General features: G+C 38.7%; 1 protein-coding gene across 1 annotated transcript in view; it reads left to right on the forward strand.

The window, feature by feature from the left end:
* Positions 1-21,202, forward strand: part of LOC134675506 (uncharacterized) — a 47,437-nt gene that overhangs the window by 13,644 nt on the left and 12,591 nt on the right. Inside the window, exon 2 of the mRNA XM_063533770.1 lies at positions 8,956-9,091. Coding sequence (XP_063389840.1) covers positions 8,956-9,091 — 136 coding nt within the window. The remainder of the gene's footprint in view (positions 1-8,955; positions 9,092-21,202) is intronic.

Raw genomic sequence — 21,202 nt, forward strand, 5'->3', positions numbered from 1 at the left:
TTGTTTTTGCTCTATTTCGTTTGTTTTATAAACTGGAGCTTTATAAACTAATTACAGAACTTGATATACCTCATGTCACTGTATGTGCAAAGTTTATTACAATCCAACACGTAGTCAAAATGAGACCGTAACTTAGTTTGTATGGGAAGGTGAAATTCGGCCGAGCTTGCTGGGGAATCTTTAAGTACCGTCTTTACCATAAGGGCACACGGGGCCCGTGCCCAGGGCCCCATCGTCAGGGGGCCCGTGCCCAGGGCCCCATCGTCAGGGGGCCCCGAAGAACAGACAGTAATATTTGATTGCCCATCATATATAAATAGATCATATAAAAAAAAATTTGTTTAATTAGCTGCCTTTACTTTCTAAAAGGGCCCCAAATTCTTATGTTCTCAAGGGCCCCAGCATAGTCTAACAATAAGACGGCCCTGCCGGCTTAGCCAAGGTGACGATCGCTATCTCTCTTCCTTATTAGTGTGGCAGTGACAGTTGCGTTTCGATCGCTACGGAGTGTAACGCTACGTCTTACGTAGGCGAACAACGCGCGAACGCGGCGCGGCGCGGCGCGGCGAAATCAATCCTTTGATGCCCATAGAAGTGTCCTACGTAAGCGATCTCGTTGCGAACGCGGTGCGGCGCGATTTGCACGCGAATGTCAGGCGGCGCGGCGCGGCGCGGCGCGGCGGCGGCCGCTTTCGCCGCGCCGCGCCGCGCCGCGTTCGCGCTTTGTTCGCCTACGTAAGACGTAGCGTAAGCGATTGGCATGTTGGCTACGCGGCCTGGGACTAAAACATAACCCTTACATCATCAGTCGGCAAACGGCTGATTGAATAGGGGAGAAAAAAAACGGAACTCCTCAATTAGTGTGGCCAGACTTGCAATTGACATAATTGAAAATGAATGGTGGACCGTGAACTTTGCTTTCTTCGTTTTAAACATTGTGAGCCCTTGGTATTCATTTAATGTTGCGTACAGTGTAATTTTGTATCATATTTAAAAAATAATAAAAAAATACTTTAGGAACCCTTATTGGGTAACGTTACCACGACAAGTAGGTACTTAAGTACATATATCTAAATTAGGGGTATGCAGCTCAGGCGTAAGTAAAATTAGTAGTAGTAGTAGTAGTAGTAGTAGTAGTAGTAGTAGTAGTAGTAGTAGTAAAACACTTTATTGTACAAAAAACAAAACAAAACAGGAAAAATAACATTCATCATTAGTACAAAGGCGAACTTATCCCTTTAAGGGATCTCTTCCAGTTAACCTTTGAGCAATTGAGGGAAAATTTATGTTTTGTTTAAAAATTATATATAGTCTGCGTTTTTCTATAGTTCGTTTTTTTAGCATTAGAAAGAATTTGCAAGAAGGTAAGCGATCTTGACATGTCTTTTAATTGAAAAACGCTATTTAAAAATCAAAAACTATTACTTATGAAAGCAGAACAATATATATGATCGTATTAGATTTCATAATTGTTAAAATTTGCCGTAACTCATTTTTAAAATGTGTTTTTCAATTAAAAGACACATCAAGATTGTTTACCTTATTTCTAATGCTAAAAAAAACGAAGTACAAGATGTGCTGGTCGCTAGATTTTTAATAAAACTGGTTATATGATAGGTAATGACAGTACAGTAACTTTGCCTTTTTCTATACAATTTCTAGTTTATAAAACCAGAGAATTAAAAAAACCGGGAAAGTGCGAGTCGGACTCGCGCACGAAGGGTTCCGTACCATAAAGCAAAAAAAAAAAAGGAAAAATGCAAAATGAAAACGGTCACCCATCCAAGTACTGACCACGCCCGACGTTGCTTAACTTTGGTCAAAAATCACGTTTGCTGTATGGGAGCCCCACTTAAATCTTTATTTTATTCTGTTTTTAGTATTTGTTGTTATAGCGGCAACAGAAATACATCATCTGTGAAAATTTCAACTGTCTAGCTATCACGGTTCGTGAGATACAGCCTGGTGACAGACAGACGGACGGACGGACGGACGGACAGCGAAGTCTTAGTAATAGGGTCCCGTTTTACCCTTTGGGTACGGAACCCTAAAAAAGTGTCTAACTTCGTTTTATTACTGAAACCACAAATCGAGGTATTGATGATTCACCGATGGCTGATTACTAAAGCTCCTACCTACCGCTGATGAGTCGAACTATCATGGTGTTATCACACTTAGGCCCACTTGCACCATTCCACTAACCCGGGGTTAACCGGTTAAACCTGGAGTTGCCATGGTTTCCAGTACAATTAGTCACTGGATTAACGGTTTAACCGCTTAACCCCGAGTTAGTGGGGCGCTTCTTAGGGCCACTTGCGCGATCCAGGGTTAGCCAAATAACTTGGAGTTACCGTCAAGAAAATGTGACATGTTGTGACACGGGGAGGGGGGCGTCACAAACTTTGTGACGTCACTTTAACTTATTTGAAATTATTTAATTCGCTGTACATACAGTGAAATAACATTTTTTTCGAAGGATTATCATTTTTATTCGTTTAATTTGCTTCCCTAATCAGTTTTGGGTTATAAAATTACTAATATTTCTTTTTTCAAAAATATTAATAATAGGTACTTTCAAAAATATTAATAATAGGGAAAAAATGTGACGTCACACCAGGGGAGGGGTTTGCCAAATGTGACCAAGTGTGACAATGAAAGGGAGAGGGGTCAAAAAACCTAAAAAATCGTGTGATGTAATTAATGATGCCCTCTTATTGTACTAGGTGGTTAGAGTATTCGACTCTGTATGCATTCGGAGGAACACAAATCGATGCTAACCGCAGATTTATACCTGAGTCATATTGACGGGCCTGCGAATTGAGTTTTTACCTGCTACCTACATTAGCAGGGAATTTACGGAGAAACGGGTTTCTAGCACAAAGGAGGTTTCCCACAAAGATACTTTTGTATAGTAAGCGAGAACATGAACCCTTTGTAAAACTAAGATACCTATAACTTGCCGCAAAACTAAGCTAGTCAGGTCATAATGCCATCTCCTTTACCCTCGTTCAGATTAACCAAGAGTGTTAGATACTATTGTCGTATGCAAGGCTCGGAACCGGTTTTTTTTTTTTTAAATCCCGAAATAGCACCATATTTTTTATTATTTTATGCTTTTTACGTAGGACTGAATCATGTATTTAGGTAACAGCTTCGTATTATTAGATTGTCCCATTAAAAATGGAATAATAAACCAAAGAACGAAAACGAACTTAGTAATACCGGTATTTTTTGTATGAAGATAAAACCGGTTCCGAGCCTTGGTCATATGTTGATAATATAGAAAAAACTCATGACCGTAACGTTTTCCCATCATATTTGAGGAGCACTCAAAGCTTTTCATGGAACATTTCAATGTTTTTGTGCTCAAAATAAAACAAAACATATTCCTGTTCCGAAACGGAATAAGGGATAATAATGGAACACTCCTAATTACATTTCCACGTGGATTGAAATGGAATCTCATCTTATTTCTGCCACGGAGCGTGATTCCATTAGCTAAAATGTATCGGCATCGCTTACACACATTCCAAACGATTTTTAAGACCGACTGATTCTTGAGCGGACCAGAAATTTGAAGACCTCTCTCTCAATCAAAACAACAAAAATCAGTCGTAACCCGTCATATGTACTTGCGTATTTTCTTTTCCGCCCCACCTCGAAAATACATAGGCAAAAAAAAACCACTACCAAAAGTAGTGGATGAAAACCACAATGAAAACATTAACGATGATCAACTCTGGCTAACGTGGGATTCGAACCCACATCTTTGGATTGCCGGTAGAATTCCGTGAGTTGAACCGAATTATTTTTTGGTTATTATGACTCACGGCAGTTTTAATACCATACTCGTACTTATTCGAACTCACCAAACCATCAAGAATACCAAAGAAACAGAGATTAGACTTAAGGTTTGTTAATTTTGCGCGTAGCCTCTACTCTACTAATTTGGTCTTAGAGAACCCCTTTTCATTCGATATCGTGACGAGCGTTCGCGTTTGCGTTATCCTCTAGCCGCCCATACGTCAAACAATGCCAAGCAAAATGAAATTTTATATTGTCGACACAGAGTTCAAATTAGAATGGAAAAGGAGACCTTTTTATAGGTCTCTGGGCGGCTAGAAGATATTTCTATTTTTATATGGGATTTTGAAAAGCGCGCCAAGCGGGACATATTCGATTGAGTTTCCAATTACATTTAACGCAAACGCGTACCGTTCAAGTACAAAACTTTGCTATTTAACATAACTTTGCCCACCGCGTCACAATTCAGTAAAAGAGAAATACTGTAACTTAAAAGTTGTTAGTTGGAAGGTGTATTTGTAACTACTTTTAAATTATTCCGCTTTTACTGAAATGTGACGCGGTGGGCAAAGTTATGTTAAAGGGCAAAGTTTTATAATTTTACGGTTCGACTTCACGCTATCAAATGAAATTTACACCAGGGGTACAGAACCTTTGTACATCATTTTACACTGGTTTTTTTTTGGGAACAATTCCCTCAAGCTCTCGAAACCGATGAAATAATACCAGAGCAGCAGACGTTAGACACCTCCATTGTTACGCTTCCTTTTGTAATAAAGCCTTCTCGGAAACCTGTAATGCAGGTATTCGCAGTTACGCAGACATATAATAAGATCACGCAAACTCTTTGCGCGCTTACCATATCAGCTCAGTTGAGTAACTATAATTTATAGGGCCTAAAAATAATTTTATTCTTCCCTAGAAAATCAATTTTCCTACAGCTTCCCATAACATCGAAGTTATTTACTTACTTATTAGGTACTTGGCTGGCGCGATCAGTGTTGCCAACTTGGCATAAATGATGCCAGATCTGGCATATGTTCACCCGCTTTGGCACCAAAATTTTACATTTAGCATCTGGCATATTTTTTAGCATAATTTAGTCTAAGCCAAATTTGCACCAACTTGGCAGCAACAACATGCGCCATCGCCTTATGTGGTTCATATTTTCATATGAATTTTGATTTTTGTGGACGGATGGACGTCAACGGACTATATAAAGTTGGTCAAGCAGATCTTGTCAGTAGAAAAAGGCGGTAATTTTGAAAAATGTATGTGTTTTAAGTGTCTAATTTCAAGTGATATAATAGCATTTTTTTAGCATAGGTGTTTCAAAAATCTTTGGCATAATTTTGGCATAATCTAGAACATTGGTCTAGCATATTTTCAAAATCCGAGTTGGCAACACTGGGCGCGATGACCCAATATACTCGCAAGTCTTGGCCTCCAACACAAGAGCACGCCACTTTGTCAAAATCTCTGATAACGTTCATCGGTCTTTATAATATTCCTTCAACTATACTTATACTTAGTTTTTTTGTATTAGACTAAGGGTAAACAATGTTGAGCTGTCTTTTTAAAAATATTAACTATTATGTCTAAGTACCCACAACACAAGCCTTCATGGGCTTACCGTGGGGCTTAGTCAATTCGTGTAAAAAAACCGGGCAAGTGCGAGTCGGACTCGCGCACGAAGGGTTCCGTACCATAAAGCAAAAAAAAAAAACGGAAAAAAATGCAAAAAGAAAACGGTCACCCATCCAAGTACTGACCACGCCCGACGTTGCTTAACTTTGGTCAAAAATCACGTTTGCTGTATAGGAGCCCCACTTAGTATTTGTTGTTATAGCGGCAACAGAAATACATCATCTGTGAAAATTTCAACTGTCACTAGCTATCACGGTTCGTGAGATACAGCCTGGTGACAGACAGACGGACGGACGGACGGACAGCGAAGTCTTAGTAATAGGGTCCCGTTTTACCCTTTGGGTACGGAACCCTAAAAACGTCCTATAATATTTATTTATTATTATGTACATACTTATGAAACCAAGAGAATGTAAATGAACATTATATGCTAATATAATTGTAACATTTTAGCTGCAACATATTTTTCAAAAGTGTTTTCCATTAAAAACCCCTTACCCTTTTTCTAATGCTAAAAAAACGCTTATAGTTCATTCCAGGGAGTTGGAGTTCATTGGTTGCACTCCAGTAGATAAAATGCACCTTTTTTACGCCCGTGCCCGGCGTCAGTCACGTTTTATCGGGTTATTAATTAAATTCCTTCGGTCAGCACTTTTTCGTTAATTTCATTACGCCGCTCCCAAGTTTTTTGTGAACTATTAACTTCAGTTTTACAGCTTCCCACGGTGGTTATATTCAATTTAACTTGGAAATTAATAGTAATTAATGTTGATTGAAGGCGATAGTTATAATTAGAGAAGGGCCGATATAGTGTGCCGAATACGGATATTCGGCCGAAGGTTTTGAGATATTACCGAACCGAATATTCGGCCGAATTATTCGGTATATCTGTATTATTTTAATAAAATATTTGAAAACGATTTGATTCAATCACATTAGCAGCTACAGATAAATGGCTTTCTAGGCAATTCTCTAGAATCAAACAGGTCAAAAGGCAAGGGACACTCGGTAATATATTTTCATTATTTTCAACACTACCTATAATCAAAACATCCTAATGGATTCAAAATGGTTTAATAACAAAACGGGATAATATATAAACGTAAAGTAAGAGAGTACTTCTTCTTCGGGAGAAACTTACATTTTACAGTGGCAAACAAGATTAAAAATATTTGCCGAATATTCGGCACTTTAACCGAACAATTTGGCCGAACACGAACATTGGAAAACTTGCCGAATACCGAATAATTACTGAATATTCGACACTTTAACCGAACAATTCGGCGCATTGCGAACATTGGAAAACCTGCCGATTATGCCGAAGAATAATTACCGAATTCGGCCCATCTCTAGTTATAATTATTTAGGTATATTAATTACATGCGCCAGAAATCTACTTTTTTCCGTTTTTTACAACTTTTTTAACAGCTAACGCTGAATCTAGTTTTTAATTTTATTATCATTAATATTAATGATGATCATCAACAAATTTGTACATATGTTGAAATATTAAAGAAACCGGAAAACTCACTTTATTGTTTAATTAACTATTTATATTTGAATAGATAACGCTTATCGTTATAAAATCTAAGGCCAATGAACTGTAGATAAACAATAACGGGTTAATGACTTTAAAAATAAATTAAAAAAACATGTAAATTTATAATTATTAAATACATTTTTTATGAGTTACATAACGAGTTTATGATTTTAAAGTGCATTAGAACATTTAAGGTAATATACCTACATAGTTTCTGGTTAATATAAAACTCCTTATTAAATATTTAAATACAGCGTTAGTACAGGTGCCATCAGATATATCAGAGCGGGCAAGGTGTTCACAAATATGTATATAGACACAGCCTGTTGTTAAGATGTTAAAGTGCTATTGCAGATATCTTTATTTAGACATATTCTAGGTTTTTTTTCTATAACAGACAACTAATTAATACGGACAAGTAATTTCAGTATTACAATTTCGTACTTTGTCACAGTAACAAAAGTTTGAGGAGATAGCGACTACCTATGAGAAAACAATGAAATAGAACTAAAACTCTATTTGAAACGCAAAGCGACTTGCATACAATGCAATGGAAGCTGATAAAAGTTTCTGGGGCAAACTATGAACAGAGATATACTATCGACCATACCTGGAGATAAAACGATATAAATATACATGTGACGCAATATATTCCTTACGGGTTTTACTGTCACAAGTCGTTATACAATGACAGCGGCAAATATGAGTTTATCGCGAACATACAAGCACACAAACAGGCAGACACGGCGGGGGACTTTGTTTTATAAGGTGTAGTGATAATATTGAAATTATTACCAAATCATCATTCAAAATAATAAAGTTACATTTCTAGAAACGCATCACTAAATTGAACGGTTAAACATGGGTTAAACAATGCCTTGATATGACAACGCTATCAACAGTTTCAAATTTAGAACAAAAACGATGAAATTCCATTGAAGTCCGAATTGGATATCGGCGTGGGAAGCGCAAACAAGCATTGTAATTCGTACTAACTACAATCTAAAATTCCAATCAACGTGCAAACACGACCTTATTTGTTAGTAAACAGAGATCGAATTTCATTGTTTCGGTGCAGTCAGTTATGAGGTTGCGAGCGTTATTTTCTGAAATTGCCGTTTGATGAAATAAGATACTGGCCGGTGATAATTGTTCCTAGTGGCTAATTTGAATTTGGAACCAGTATTGTTATTATAGGACACGCGAGCTATTCGACCTATTAAAACCTAACCAGCTTATCTTGACCTCGAGATCCGTAGGAACTATTCGTTATAGTGAACTATTTTTATACTGGTTCCTACTACCTACCGGGTAACTTGCCCTCGCTTGCCAAGCGGTTGAAATATGAAACTAGCACAGTTTGTTTATGCTTGTCAAAGATTTGTTTACGCTTTTGTATCTTACTGCATTGTAATACGGCGAAAAGTGTTGACAAATTTTTGGCATTTGTGGTGTACTAGTTTTGTTTATTGTTTTTAGGAAGTCTGAAAATATTTATTACGAAGTTTTGGTTACAGTTCTTTGAACTGAATTCTCTTGTTTAATGCCTTTCGGTGCAGTAAATCATATTCGGATTTTTAAATTATTGTTTTTTTAAAGAACTTCAAAGAAATAAATTGAATCTACAATTTTGACATGGATATCGTTTACATTGTAAAGTCTTGCCTCATTTAATCTTTGACGTGATAATGATAACGTCTTATAAATCGATGAACACCGGTAGCATGCACGAAAAAATGTCACGTTGTGGACAGATATCCATGGTAACGTTGTGGATAGATCTCCATGGTAATATTACGGCCACGTTTTCTTATGACGTTATCACACAAAATTATCGTCCGTAAACAGACTTTACATATTTTTTGTATTAATGTAAAGGGAGAGGGGTGGCCTTTGCCCAGCAGTGGGACACACCCATAGGCTAATATATATTTTTTTAATGTATGTTTGTCTGTTTGTTACAGCGGACCCGTTGCCAGGCAAGCACGTGCCGCTGGAGAGCTATGAGAGCGAGCTTGAGCGCGAGCACGCGCTCCCCACATCCGTGCCAAATGCGGACATACTCAAGACCAACAGTAACCCCACTTATCACAAGCCTAGGTAAGTCTAAATCAGGCTAAAAGTATCCTAGACTACATTTTAATTAAGTGGCAATAGCTTGTTGTCCGTGCAGAACTAGGACATTCTCAAGACCAACAGCAACCCCACTTATCACAAGCCTAGGTAAGTCTAAATCAGGCTAAAAGTATCCTAGACTACATTTTAATTAAGTGTCAATAGCTTGTTGTCCGTGCAGAACTAGGACATACTCAAGACCAACAGCAACCCCACTTATCACAAGCCTAGGTGAGTCTAAATCAGGCTAAAAGTATCCTAGACTACATTTTAATTAAGTGGCAATAGCTTGTTGTCCGTGCAGAACTAGGACATTCTCAAGACCAACAGCAACCCCACTTATCACAAGCCTAGGTAAGTCTAAATCAGGCTAAAAGTATCCTAGACTACATTTTAATTAAGTGGCAATAGCTTGTTGTCCGTGCAGAACTAGGACATTCTCAAGACCAACAGCAACCCCACTTATCACAAGCCTAGGTGAGTCTAAATCAGGCTAAAAGTACCCTAAACTACATATTAATTAAGTGGCAATAGCTTGTTGTCCGTGCAGAACTAGGACATACTCAAGACCAACAGCAACCCCACTTATCACAAGCCTAGGTGAGTCTAAATTACGATAAACGTATCCTAAAAACCCCAACAACTTACTTGTTGCCCATGTCCAATAGAAACCCCACCACAAGCAAGTCTAAATAACGCTAAAAACTTGTTGAACAACATAAACACGCCAGAGGACGCTAAACATCAAACAACAAAGACATAGTCCTGCCAGCCCAGCTCCTCGAGGAATCCTATCAAACAAGAGATGTATTGCGCTGCATGTATTGGCTCCTCTACACGATGGACCAACGCCGGCCACTCCAAGGGACGCATTTATGCGTTAGAGGGAGCAAGTGATATTGCTATCTGATTCTACCGCATGGCTGCGTCCCTTGGAGTGGCTGGCGTTGGCCCAGCGTATAGAGGAGCCATGTGGAGCCACTCCGCTGCATTCCAACACCACGTGAGAGGCTGTTTCTTCTATCTCCATGCATATTAGGGACTGTCTGTGACACCTGTTATAAAAAGATGTTTGTTAAATAGTCCATGACCTGTTATGATACTGGTTACCATTACCATGCTCAGTCGGAGCTTTCCTAGTTGAAGGAGCGCCCTTGTGAGCTTTCCGTTGATGCGATTTCGGGGTTGGCCCCATAGTAAAAGTTGCTCAGTATGACCTAAACATTAACGGGTTTGAGCAATTATTGTTACGTTCAGTTACGTACTGTATAAATTTCAAAAGGCATAATTATACCAAACAAGCATAATAACTAAAAGCCTAATAAAAGCATATTGACTTTATAACCAGGTCAATCAATAACCATTAAATACTTGTGCAATAATGGCGATACAAAACCGCCATTTAAATGTAATACTAATAAATTATTTATTATACCTTTGTCTTGTTGACAATTCTGACAAATTGCGGTTAGAAACGTTTTGATTAATTAATTGCGATCAAAATATTTAGTTACTTTTGTTGGTGAAATATTGATATTGATGGTGAATTTGAAATTGTAATTGTAATTTATGGTAACATCCGGTTTTTTTATATATTTATGATGCTACTTTATGTCTGTTAAGTGTCTCTCCTAAAATGTCTTATATATTTTTTTATAGAATTAATAAGTTTATTAACTGAGAAGGACGAATACTTGTAGCTTTTATTTTAATGGTTATTCAGGTTATTTAGGCTTCGAAGCACAATAATATCGCCGTTGTATTAACCACGGCTCGGAACCGGTTTTTTTCTTCATACAAAAAATACCGGTATTATTTCGTTATTTGGTTTATTATTTCATTTTTAACGGGAAAATCTAATACTATTAAGTTGTTATCTAAATACATGATTCAGTCCTACGTAAACACCATAAAATAATTAGTTAAAAATATCGGCCTGTTTCGGGTTTTTCAAAAAAACCGGTTCCGAGCCGTATTATTAAACTAACAATAAAAAATATACTTAATATTTGATGTTTATATATCTATATTTAACATTTATCACTTGAAGCAATAAAATATGTGAAATATAAAAAATTACGATATTCAAAAACAGGTTGTAAAAACTATACACCCAATAAATCCTGACGTAGGCGTTAACGTCTAAACATATTCTTATTAAATTATTACCTAGCCAATAAAAAACGACCGAAATGTCTTTGAGATTTCTCAAAAGTGAAGTCTTTTTTTATTTCAATAGATTACAAACAGAGACACTTAAATAACAAAGACTTGTTACCAAGCAAATACCACTGTTGGAGCTCTTTCCCACTGCCGTCCAGTTTTTTGCGGGTACGGTTTTGACGATTTTTGACCCCCCCCCCCTATAATCATCCAAAAATCATGCTTCAAATGACCCCATTTCCTCCTACTTCATGCTACCGTCATCCGATGTCCAGACCCCCCCCCCCCCTAATTTGAAATGACGTAATTTATGAATAGCCCCTATACTACAGAAAACGGGATCCTGCATAAAACCGTACCCGCAAAAAACTAGACGTCAGTGGGAAAGAGCTGTTAGTGTTAGTATACAGTGTTACGTTCCGTACTTCAAACGAAGAGCTCGGCTACCAATTTTACCCCCACGTATGTTCATAGCAAATTAAAAGTTTCAGAGAAATTATACTGCAAATATTCTGTAGTAAAAACAAAGTATACTATGGAAATATTTGCCGCGATTAGGCATTTTAGGCCAGTTTAGTGTCCCTGAGCTATCAGATCAAATCTCGCGCGAGGGGAGAATTTTCCCCAAAAAAATTTTTGAATGTCTATTAGTGATTGACTGTCTTTTTTTTTACTGGTCTCCGTAAGAGCGAAGTCCCGCATAGATAATAAGATTAATAAGCTTGCGATATCGAGATTTTAAGATAACCCGGTTTCACACTATATCAAGTTAGTGTAGATCTGAGCTTGATCATTAACCACCCACGGGTGCGTGTTTTGTTAAATTGGGTAATAAAATGGTTAAGAAATTATAATAACCATTAATGTAACTATACAAACTATAGCACAAGTTGCATAACCCGTTTAATACGATAACGTATAAATATTATACGATATCCCGCGTAATATGTCATTTCGTATCGTCTCGTCTGCCTAGGCAGATTATGTTGAGCCAGATAGCATTTCAAAAGCGCCGCATTGGACGTCCCTTGCTGCGCTTTAAGGACTGCGAGAAACGCGACATGGTCGCTTTTGATATCGATAGGGACACTTGGGAGGAGCTCGCGTCAGATCGCGATGGATGGAGGGGTGCCATCGCGAAAGGTGGCGAAATCCACGACAACGCATGGTTCCAAGACCTTGCCCGAAAACGCGCAAAGAGGCACAATCCACCTGATGATGCCGACATGGCTCCCAGCTTCACCTGCCACAAATGCGGTCGCAAATGCCGGTCCCGCATTGGCTTATACAGCCACGAGAGACGTTGTTCCTCGCTTACAGACGCTGCATAAATCATCTGTCAAGATGCTAAAGGCCTGAATGATGTCATTTCGTATCGAACACCTTCATTCGATAGCGTGACAAGCGTTCGCGTTTGCGTTATGTCTATTTTTGTATGGGATTTTGAACAGCGTGCCAAGCGGGACGTTTTGGAAACTCAAAATCCCATACAAAATGACACTTAATACAAACGCGTACGTCACATTCGCTATCGAATGAAATTTACAATATGAGTACTGGTCCCTGAAAACTTTACAGTGTTTTGAATTTTATTTTTATGGTCAATACCTACTTAAGATGCGTTTTTGACGTGGTCATCTGTCAGATACATTTTTTTTTCGTTTGGCGTTTATGGATGTATGATTACTCTTGGCAGCTTGGCTAGGCCACAGAATAAATAATAGTACTAGGTACAGAAGACTCACTCTCTAACAAAACGCGTCTGTCACAGCACAGATATGGCCGCTAGGTGGCGACAGCGCCACGCGCGGCTTATGGCAAACCCCAAAATTGGGGTCGAACGGATGGACTTTTAGCTACCTGTAGCAAAGCGACGAAATCGCGGAGTGAGCCACGCCTAGCTAGGCACCCTAAGATTTATAATATAAAAAAGTACACGTACTTATGACCTATTTCCTGCGATTTCTTCAACTCGCTTGCCCCAGTTACGCGACTAATCGTATAATGATAATATTTTATGCGAATTTTACGAGTCCATAAGATAAATCGCTCGGAAAACTTTTTACGTGCCTCATAAACGGTATTTAACTTTAACGGGGACTATTAACGTTTTAAGTTAATGAGCTAATTTCGAGATTAACAAACTGAGTGTCCATTAAATTACAAGTTACTTTTGTTGCAGGACTTCATAAAATAGCAATAACAGTTAATGCTATTTTGATAATAGACTTTGTAATTTTAGTGTTGTTTTTAAACGTTATTAAAACAATAATACTTGGTCATAATGTGAAATGTCCCTAGTAGCAAAGACATATGTAACTTCGTATAAGATGAATAAATAAAGTCTAAGAAAAAAAAACGTGCCTCGGAAATCAAGAAAGTCATTCTCGGATAGATGGCGCACACACCTTTGGCCTATTCTCGGCTAGATGGCGTGACGACACCGTTTCATATTTAACAATTTTAACACATAGATATCAGTGAATGAACATGGGTCAAAATGATATAAAAATAATAAAATAATTTATCCATATACGTATATTCATATTTTTGATAATTTTATACGTGTTTATTTTGAGTTATAGTCGTGTGTCGATAGGTGGCAGTAAATTTACAGTGACTACAACATTTACTATGACAGGACCCCTCTATACTATCTATTCTTTTTGCTAGTAGTAAGTCTTAAATCATTTTACTATGCTTGCCACGAAAAACGCTCAGAGCGATTGGCTCATAACGATGCCGTCAGCGTCAAGCGAATTCGATCAGAAAACTTTGACCTTTTTTCCATGGCCGCATAGTCATCTCAGCCCTCAGCACGGCGTCGTAACGCAAGAGATGCGCGTCTTTTTGACGGTGTACGTATAGCGTCACGTTCTGAAATGTTCATGTACAGTAGCGGGCACACCGAATAATGGCCTGTGCACACAGGCCGCGTGTGCGTGACGTGCACGTGCGCGTGCGGCGTTGTAGTATACAGATCCTTATGAGAGATGGCATACCGCTTGCGTGACGTGTGCGTGCGCGGCTCCAACACTCTAGCGCATGCATGAAGCTGGAAACACCCTATACGGGAAACTCCTGAGGGAGTGTTATATAAAATTGATTGCTTGAACACTATTCCCTTATATTTCCCTCTTGCACTTTTTACTCAAATGAAAGCAAGTTGCCGCTTTTCAACCTCACAAATTCAATAACAATCGGGACAATAGATTGGACACAATAGGAACTTTCGGCATCCTGCTTATTCCAAAACGACGTAAGTCTGTTTGAAATTCAATATGCATAAGTCCTTTTGGAAGTAGCTGTGAAACTTTGCCCCACCGCCTGTTCTTTTCTTTCAAATTTGCTTAAAAGGCATAGACTTAACAATTGCAACTGCATTATATATTGTATGGAAAAGTTGTGATTTTGAAGAAAGTTGTAGCAAATGGCCGTCAGAGACTTTTTAATGCGTCTTTTATTAGTGCCTAACTCCCTTATTCATAAACGCGCTACAAGCCTCAATTTGCTAATAATGGTTTATCCTTATCTGTCGTTTTGACTTATGTATTTGTAAGAAAGAGATAAAATTATTAGAGAATTAAGTAAAAATTAAGTTTTTAAGTAAATGTAAGACAGCTACAATCATATTGTAACACCCTCACAGGGTAACATGTACGCTTCCTAACATTGTATTTAACATCATGTATTTCTATGCATCAATGTACATGTATGCAATAAATGACAATAAACAATAAAATGTAATTTAACCAAATCAGGCCAGAAAGAACAGAGGGTGCGGCTGTACTTGACATGTAATACTCGTTTCAATTTATGGGACATTATCACATACCTTAAAGTCGGGTTACTTTAGCCCTGGAGGGCAACTTTGGCCATTGAGATTTACTCGGTCCAGGTTATTATTATTGCACTATAACTATGGAAATATGCCATAAGGTTGGTTTAAGCTAATCTTTGACATTTTTATGTTTTTATTAGACCTTTTAAATGAGGTTTTCATGTGGGTATAAGTTACCCTCCATTGGATCAAAGTAACCCGAGTTTACAGTATTAATGGCTTTGTATTTGATTGTCAGTCTTCATTACCGTTTACCGTAGTACAGTCTCTGGTAATATGTACCTATTTATCTTGTAATCGATTAGGCCTCGATTTAGGGACATTCAATTAAGTACGTCAAATTGTCCAAACCTGATTGATTATTTTAATAGAAGGGAAAACATCTCAATACCGAGTTTTAGACGTAACCGCCATGTTTTTAGGGTTCCGTACGCAAAGGGTAAAAACGGGAACCTATTACTAAGACTCCGTCTGTCTGTCTGTCACCAGACTGTATCTCATGAACCGTGATAGCTAGGCAGTTGAAATTTTCACAGACGATGTAGGTATTTCTGTTGCCGCTATAACAACAAATACTAAAAACAACCTAAAATAAATATTTAAGTGGGGCTCTCATACAATAAACGAAATTTTTTGCCGTTTTTGCGTAATGGTACGGAACCCTTGGTGCGCGAGTCCGTCTCGCGCTTGGCCGGTTTTTAAGATAATTTATGGCATTTTTATAATAGGGAAGTTATGGTGTCGGGTTTCAAAGCTAATTGGGATTAAACAAAACGTGCCTTTGTTTACCTAATATGACGGATTGCTTTGTTATGGAATGCCCCGGTATTTGAGTTACGTGTGAATATGTATCCCAATACCGGGGCCTAGGTATTTATAGAAGACAAAAGACAGAATTTCATTTTAGCCAATCAAAACTTTTAAGGCCGAGCCACACCGGCTTGCGTGTGCGTGACGTGTGCGTGTGCGTGCGCTAAAATGTTAGAGCCGCACACGCACACGTCACGCAAGCGGTGTGCCGTCTCTCATATAGATCTGTATACTACAACGCCGCACGCGCACGTGGACGTACGTCACATACACGCAGCCGGTGTGCACAGGCCTTTAATGGCCAATCACAACTTTTTTTATAGCGGGAAGTTGTGTATATTGTGTATATACGAGTCAAGCTGCGGGCGGGGCATACTTTTCACACTGAGAGAAAAAATCATCACCAGGAATTAAAAAACAGTTCTGTACTGGGGGAAAATATGAAGTTTTAGTAATAATTATGGACGTTTCACTATTTCTGTAAAGTTTATTTATTTCTACAAACAGCTCAGTAATCCCAAATATAATTTCAACAAACAGATAATAGAAATTGCAAGAACTAATAGAAATTGCAAAAGTCAATTTGTTCCTATTAGTAAACTCTCCTTGTCCCCGGATTAAGTTTATTTTTGTAATTCTAAGTATATTTTTGTTGTACTTTTCTCTCAGTTCAAGAAGGGATAAATTTCAGTGATAAGTGTCAGCCATATGTGCCGTTTTTCGAAATCCAAAATGTACCTAGAGTTTCGTTTATACATGTCGGCGGCCGTTCGTAAGATCAGGCAGATCGTAATGTTCCTGTGTACCTAATGTTTTGACGATAGTCACATTAAACCAATATAGAGTTAGGATAGGTTCGTTAGGTTGCTTCAGATGCCCGAAGGGCAAACTGCCTAGAAATAGACGCGGGACTCCGTCGACCCAGGGAACGAGTCAAAGATTTTGACGTTTCACGATATGCCTAGGAATTTCACGATATGCCTGATCTTACGATCGGCCGCCTACATACATATACTAGCGACCCGCCCCGCACGGGTTACACAAAACCTTAACAAATTATACACCAAAACCTTCCTCAAGAATCACTCTATTGATAGGTGAAAACCGCATGAACATCCGTTCAGTAGTTTTTGAGATTATCGCGAACATACATGCACACAGACAGACTGACTGACTTTGTTTTATAAGGTGTAGTATATACAGGGTAGTAAGGTGTAGTAGTTAGTAATATACTTGCGTAGTAGTAAAAAAAAACATGACCAATTTTGTTTTTCTAGGCCTGAGAAGATAGCAAATGACTCAACCTATCTGCCGTTTTAATTTGGCAAACGATATACCAAACACCCTGTATAGTCTGTGGCTGAAAGTTAGCTCACTTTTTACGTGTTCACACCTTGATCTCATCAGTCCGCCGGACTTAGTAAACATAACCTCAAAAGATTAAACTGTCAGCGTTACCACGGGTACCCGGAAAGTATTCACTCGACGCCGGCAATTAGCATAATCCCAATAAGAACGATTTCACGGAACTTTGTGAGCTTCAAGTACAGGAGTTACGTGAATTATAACATGTACTTAGGAGTTATGGCTGTGTACTTTGAAGTAATTAGGTTCATCTGGGTTCATCATCATAATTAAGTAGGTATCTATGTAAATAGGTATTTAAGCTAGTTATTATTTTAATATTTGTATTGTAGTACCTCTGTATATTTAATTATGTAAATAAAAACACCGGCCAAGTGCAAGTCGGACTCGCGCACGAAGGGTTCCGTACCATTGCGCAAAAAACGGCAAATAAATTACATTAGTTGTATGGAAGCCCCACTGAAATATTTATTTTATTTTGTTTTTAGTATTTGTTGTTATAGCGGCAACAGAAATACATCATCTGTGAAAATTTCAACCGTCGTAGCTATCACGGTTCATGAGATACAGCCTAGTGTCAGACAGACGGATCGGACTTCGTAAACTGGTGCAAATAAAATTTTAACTCAGGAAAAAGCGAGCAAATAATGTCAGTAATAAAATCTTGTAAATATACATTTTGCTAAAATTATCAACTAAGCTTCCTCCTTCCCAAGTATAACTCTTAAAATCTACATTTTCCTTCCTAAAACAATTTGTCACAGCCCCAAAATGAGCTCCCCTGTTAAAAGAAAAACAATTTAAAACTACCCTCCGTCATTTCCATATAATTCGGCGAAACAAAACCAATAAAACGACGTCATTTTTCAATCACTGACACGTGGGCTTACTTGGAAATGAAACTCTAAATCTGCTGTCATAACAAAAAACTGGCTAAGCCTGTGAAATTTGTTTTTTTGTTACAATAGGCATGTGGGTTAGGGATTGCGGGTCGTAAATGTATAATTACAGCGGCGAATTAACACCTGATACGGTTATAACAAGCTATGTTTTCAGAACCGCGTCCTACAGGTGCTTTTGATGGTTCAAATTGTAGTACGGGCGATTTTCCGCAACTCGACGTCTAGCGCCTATTTTGCGTGATATGGGGTTGGCTAGTCCTGCCAGCCCAGCTCCTCGAGGAATCCCACCAAACATTTGATGTAGAGTAGGACCTCGGGGAGGTCTCTCGGAAATCCGAGATGTTTTGGCCTGTATGGGGCCACTCCGCTGCATTCCAACACCACGTGAGAGGCTGTTTCTTCCTTCTCCATGCATCCACGGCATAGAGGACTGTCTGTGTCTGTGATAGTACAGATATTAATTACGTATGAAACAGTAAAATTGTCATGACTCAAAATATAGTCAATATGTAATGTCGCGCTTTTATATGGACTCGCGCAGTCCTTTACTTCGTTTATTATTGACAGATTTTACGACATTCCGTGTCATTGGAAAATATATCTCTTAGATCAAATAATAGACGCCCCTTATTAGAATGTGTCGCAACGCGGATGCGATATACTCGTAGCGCCATCGCTCGGCGAGTAGCGAAACTAATGTAAGGTATTATTTTAGATTTGATAGAAAAAATAACATTAGTGATTTTATTTTGTTACTATGCAAAACCTAGTTTCAGTTTTTATTGTTGAGATTGATTTGAATTTTTTCGTATTTTCATTTGTAGTTTTTTATGGGATTTTAAATTTTTACCAAAGATAAGTGGTCGATTATTTACTAAAAATTGGGCAGTTTTTTTTACAAAATTACATTGATTACATATTACTTATATATGCAAATTGTATATACGTATAAGTAGTAATCATTTTTTTAAAGTAAATGATTAAGTTTATTTACACAATTTACTTACTAGCACATTTCTAAAAACAATATTGAAATTACACACGCGTCCCATGCAAATGTGCATTAACAATTTAAGCTAAACGGATACGCTAATATAAACACTTCATACAAAGCCGTATCCATTACCAGTCATTTCAAAATAACCCTTAAGACCAGGGCTTTAAAGCCCTATAGTTAAACCCTAGGCATTCCATTCGCATCGCTTGTCTGAACGTACGTCTTTTTGTGCCTACATGTATACGTTAAGCGTTATATCAAGGGTATAAGGTTAAAAATAGTATACATATTTATGCATGAAAGGATTCATTAAAATGCTGTGTACATCTCGAAAATAAACTCACTGAATGGCCGCGGGCAGTATGCCAATTTTTGACATTTCCATACAACCGTGGTGAACTTTCTATTCATACAATTTACTTGAATTCGGGTGTCAAGGTATATTGGTGAAGATGTAATAGAATGTAGGCGTTGTAGACCTAGTTATGGCTGTTTTAAAGGTCATTGGCTCTAGATGTAGGTAGTTTTATGGTTCTATTTGTATATGTCTGGTCAGACGTCTATCATTTGTAGAACTTTTGTTATGGCTGGGCCAAATGAGAGCGACAGATTTTTGCAACCGTATAAAGGATGACTCACGTTAGACCGGGCCGTGTCCGGGCCGGAGCTTCCGGCACTTACTTTTCTATGACATGACAGGCGATCACGTGATACTTTCTATAGAAAACCGGCCCGGACACGTCCCGGACTAACGAGAGTCATCCTTAAGCGTCACATCTACAATGACGCTTACGCTCAAAGATAATTGAAACGTGTCTCCACGCACACACGCACATGCTCAACTCCGCCTTAGAGCCACTTTCACCATTCACGAACCCGGGGTTAGCCGGTTAAACCTGGAGTTACCATGGTTACCAGTACAGTTTGACACTGGGTTAACGGTTTAACCGGTTGACCCCGGGTTAGTGGGATGGTGCAAGTGGCGCTTAGTGGAAAGGCAACTTTAGAGCATTTTCACATCGTCCTTACCGATATCGTATCTCAGCCATCATCATCATCATCATCAGCCTACTCTCGTCCACTGCTGGACATAGGCCTCTCCTATTGCACGCCATTGAGCACGATTTGCGGCAACTCTGATCCAGCTCTTGCCAGCCGCCTTGCGAAGGTCATCGCTTCATCTAGTTTGAGGGCGTCCTACGCTACGCTTGCCGATGCGCGGTCTCCACTCGAGAACTCGTCTACCCCAACGGTTATCGGTTCTACGGCTAATATGACCGGCCCACTGCCACTTCAGCTTGCTAATCCGGTGGGCTATGTCGACGACTTTAGTTCTCTGACGGATGACTTCATTTCGAATACGATCGTATCTCAGATTAGAAGTAAAATCTATACGTGTTTATTTATTCATATAAGAAATCTTTATTGATAAAAAAAAATCTTAATGCAAAAAAGGCGGACTTGATGCCATAAGGCACTCTCTAGCAGCTGTTTCTTATAAACATCATGCGACATCCGATTTTAGGCATGTCGGACCCCCGTCGACTATCGGACCGACATTATCGGATGTCGGATCCAACATCCGATACCACAGAATAAATAATAGTACTATGTACAGAAGACTCACTCTCTAACAAAACGCGTCTGTTACGATCAGGACAGATATGGACGCTAAGGTGGCAACAGCGCCACGTCGGGCTTATGGCTAGCCACCAAAATTGGTGTGAAACGGATGTACTCGTAGCTACCTGTTGCAAAGCGACGAAATCGCGGAGTGAGCCACGCGTGCCGATACTGCGAAATACTGTGGTACTGCGAAAGCGAATGTAGGATCCGTTATCGGATCGGACAATGTGAAAACGGTCTTACACTGGTGCCCTGAACGACATACAAATAATGTTCTCCTTCAGTGCAATCACTTAGAGCGTTCTTAGCTCTGTCTATCTAGAATGCATAACATGCAATAACATTGCACTACAACAACAATGCGAGAACGTATGCAGATTTAACATGCAGAT

The sequence above is a fragment of the Cydia fagiglandana genome, chromosome 22 (assembly GCF_963556715.1).
Source record: "Cydia fagiglandana chromosome 22, ilCydFagi1.1, whole genome shotgun sequence".
In the NCBI taxonomy this organism is placed as follows: domain Eukaryota; kingdom Metazoa; phylum Arthropoda; class Insecta; order Lepidoptera; family Tortricidae; genus Cydia; species Cydia fagiglandana.